The sequence below is a fragment of the Orycteropus afer genome, unplaced genomic scaffold (assembly GCF_000298275.1).
Source record: "Orycteropus afer afer isolate SDZICR_OR568_19922 unplaced genomic scaffold, OryAfe1.0 scaffold00151, whole genome shotgun sequence".
Lineage (NCBI taxonomy): Eukaryota > Metazoa > Chordata > Mammalia > Tubulidentata > Orycteropodidae > Orycteropus > Orycteropus afer.
Genome location: NW_006921738.1, coordinates 3,174,182 through 3,177,482, shown reverse-complemented (window position 1 = coordinate 3,177,482; position 3,301 = coordinate 3,174,182). Strand labels below are relative to the sequence as shown.

General features: G+C 54.4%; 1 protein-coding gene across 1 annotated transcript; it reads left to right on the top strand.

Annotated features, from left to right (window-relative positions):
- Window positions 1-1,419: 1,419 nt before the first annotated feature.
- BTG1 (BTG anti-proliferation factor 1) lies at window positions 1,420-2,843 on the top strand. The gene is made up of 2 exons (XM_007946128.2): window positions 1,420-1,567; window positions 2,476-2,843. The coding sequence occupies exons 1-2, from the start codon at window positions 1,420-1,422 to the stop codon at window positions 2,841-2,843; spliced, it is 516 nt and encodes a 171-aa protein (XP_007944319.1).
- Window positions 2,844-3,301: the final 458 nt, after the last annotated feature.

Sequence of the window (3,301 nt, the reverse complement as noted above, 5' to 3'; positions counted from 1 at the left end):
TTCATCGCCATCCAGTCCATTCCGACTCACAGCGACCCCCATTGGATTTCCAAGGCTGTTACAGAAGCAGACTGCCTCATCTTTCTTCTGCGGAGGGGTTAATGGGTCCCAAATGCCTTAACCACTACACCACCAAAGCTCCTAACAAAAAGTCTTACTAACCTTTAGTTCATTTACTTTGCAAGGAAACTTCTACAAACACATACTCCGACTCCAGCCCCAGGGTGGAGCAGAAACGGTTCGTGGCATTGGCAGCAAGTCCGGTCTACCAACCAAACTCACTGCCATCCGGTCGGATCCGACTCATAGCGAGGCCTCCGTGGGTTTCCGAGGCGGTATCACTAGGAAGTAGATTGCCTAACCTTCCTTCCGAGGAGTGGCTGGTGGGTTTGAACCGCCAGCCTTCGGGCTAGGAATCAAGTACCTTAGGCACTACGCCACCAGCTGCAGCGGGTCCCTGGGGCAGAATGCACCTCAAGGGCTCTTTCCCTCCACTTTCTTCCCCACCCTGCTGCACTCCTGCCGGCACCTACAACATTGGCACCCACATCCCGCCTCACGCTCCTCCTGCTTGTGGAGCCAGCCACGTAGCCCTGGAGCAAGGACGGGAATGTAAACACTGAGTACGCGTGGGGGCCGGCGCCGCGTACGTGCAGCACGATCGGAGAAGCCAGAGTGTGTAGAAACAGCCTGAGCTTTAGTCTGCACAGCAACAACCCTCCCTTACGAGAGGGGACAGGCAGCGCACTCTTGCAAAAAAAGATACCCTGGCATAGAGCCTAGAATTGCTAAAACAGGAAGGAGGAGCTAGGGCTGGAGGCGGAACTTTCACACGCGCACCCTTCATTTCCTGATCCCCCCAGTCCACAGCTCCTCTATCTCCGACCGCCACTCTGGGTTTATTTGTTTACAAGCGGATTACGTCAGCTCCTCCCTCTCTTCACGGTCTCTGGACCCGCCCCCCAACTCCTTTTCCCGCCCCCTCCAGCTCCGAATCTCTTTGCGTCACAATGGTGTGATCTCCGGATTGGCTGGAGACGTCCGTCACGCTTCATCTACGCCACTTCCTTTCGAGGCACTATAAAAAGTGCTGCACGGGGGTAGTATCTCTTCGCCTCTCGGAGCTGGAAATGCAAGTGTTGGAAGTATCGGAGGCTGCGGAGCTGGAGGCGGAGGCGGCTGAGGGGGTCCGAGCGATGTGACCAGGCCGTCGTCGCTCGCTTCTTCCTCTCTCTTGCCGCCTCCTGTCTCGAAAATAACTTTTTTACTAAAAAGAAAGAAAAAAGTAGCCGTCCGCCCCTCACACCCTCTTATCCTCTCAGTTCTCTGCCCTGTGAGAGAGCCCGGGGTGGCCGCTCCGCCGTCGGGGCCGCGCTGCCGAGCCCCGGCCGCCCCGGGCCGCCCTCCTCCGCCGCCCCCATGCATCCCTTCTACACCCGGGCCGCCACCATGTTAGGCGAGATCGCCGCCGCTGTTTCTTTCATCTCCAAGTTCCTCCGCACTAAGGGTCTCACGAGCGAGCGACAACTGCAGACCTTCAGCCAGAGCCTGCAGGAGCTAATGGCAGGTGAGGGGGGAGCTGGGGCCCCAGGGGTACGCTGACCCCGCACTCAGGGTGGGAGTCGGGGTCGCAGGAGTCTAGGCAGCGCCCCAGGCTGGCCGCACGCGATACCCGGGGTGAGACGCAGCGCCGGGCGGGTCGCTAACGGCGGGTCCGGACGACTCTTTGGGGGCTGGCGCTCACCCCCGTACCTGGTCAACGGGGCGGGGGCTGGAGAGAAGGAAACACAACAAAGAAACTAAGAGCTACAAGGCGGGAGCTGTGTTGCCGTCCGAGGGCAGTCCGCGGATTTGGGGACAAAGGAGCCGCGGGGCTGGGGTTGGCTCGACGCCCCTCCCCCAACTCCCTGCAACCGTTGCGGGTCGGCGGCGGCGGGATCCCGGGGTGGGAAGCCGCGCCGCTGTCCCGGAACCAGCTTGGGACGGACGTGCCGTCTCCCCGCACCTCCTGCCCCAGCCCATTAATCATCGGATTTGTCACTGGTACAATTACAGCCCTGCCCAGAGCGTGGTTTAGGGTTGCTTGTTTTTCTTCCCTTCGGGGTTAACAGTCTGGTGGTGGGTCTCTCCTGCAAAGCCATAAACTCTATTGTGTTCGCCTAGAGTGGGGTGGAGAAAGTAAACAGGTTCCCGCCTGGCCGCGGGTGCCTCTGGCTGGCTGAGACTGCGTGAGTGGTAACTGCTGGCTCAGCCGGTTGGTTCTTGGAGATTGTCCCGCACTACACTATTCTAAAACCCAGCCCGCTCTTCCCTCGTCCCCGCGCACGCACAGCAGGAAATGCAATCCTGGACATTTTTTAAAGTTGATAGATTTCATTTTCACTACTGAGAAGAGCTAGCAGGAGGAGGAAACTACAGCAGGAGCTCTCAGTAACGCTCTAAGCATTGTTTCTTCGTTCTTCCTTTTATCCGTAGAACATTATAAACATCACTGGTTCCCAGAGAAGCCGTGTAAAGGATCGGGTTACCGTTGTATTCGCATCAACCATAAAATGGATCCTCTGATTGGACAGGCGGCACAGCGGATTGGATTGAGCAGTCAGGAGCTGTTCAGGCTTCTCCCGAGCGAACTCACACTCTGGGTTGACCCCTATGAAGTGTCCTACAGAATCGGAGAGGATGGTTCCATCTGTGTGCTGTATGAAGCCTCACCAGCAGGAGGTAGCACTCAAAACAGCACCAACGTGCAAATGGTAGACAGCAGAATCAGCTGTAAGGAGGAACTTCTCTTGGGCAGAACAAGCCCTTCCAAAAACTACAATATGATGACTGTATCAGGTTAAGATATAGTCTATGGATGGATCATCTTATAATGGATGGATAAATTTGATTTTTGCTTTGGGTGGGCTCCTCTTGGGGATGGATTATGGAATTTAAACCATGTCACAGCTGTGAAGATCTGGCACAAGATAGAGTGGTTAAAAAAAAAAAAAAATTAAGTGACAGTGCCATAGTTTGGACAGTACCTTTCAATGATTTAATAGCCTGTGAGTCCAAGTAAAATGATCACTTTATTTGCTAGGGAGTGAAGTCCTAGGGTGGTTTCAGTTTCTCCCAGATGTTACAACGAATTTTTACATCAGTCCCTGTAAGGCAAATCTGTATTTCAAAGAACCTTTCTCTGCAGTAGATCTTGCAGAGGAAATTTGCACTATTACACTTGAAATTTGTTAACCTTTTTGGCAGCTCAGTAGGAAAGCTCAATGTTTTAAACATGGTAGTACTGGAAATTTTATGACAA

Bases quoted from the DNA above. Each gene is read 5' to 3' on its own strand.
- BTG1 (XM_007946128.2), top strand. From the start codon at position 1,420: ATGCATCCCTTCTACACCCGGGCCGCCACCATGTTAGGCGAGATCGCC. The intron at 1,568-2,475 runs GTGAGGGGGGAG...TTTTATCCGTAG, and splicing joins CCTGCAGGAGCTAATGGCAG to AACATTATAAACATCACTGG.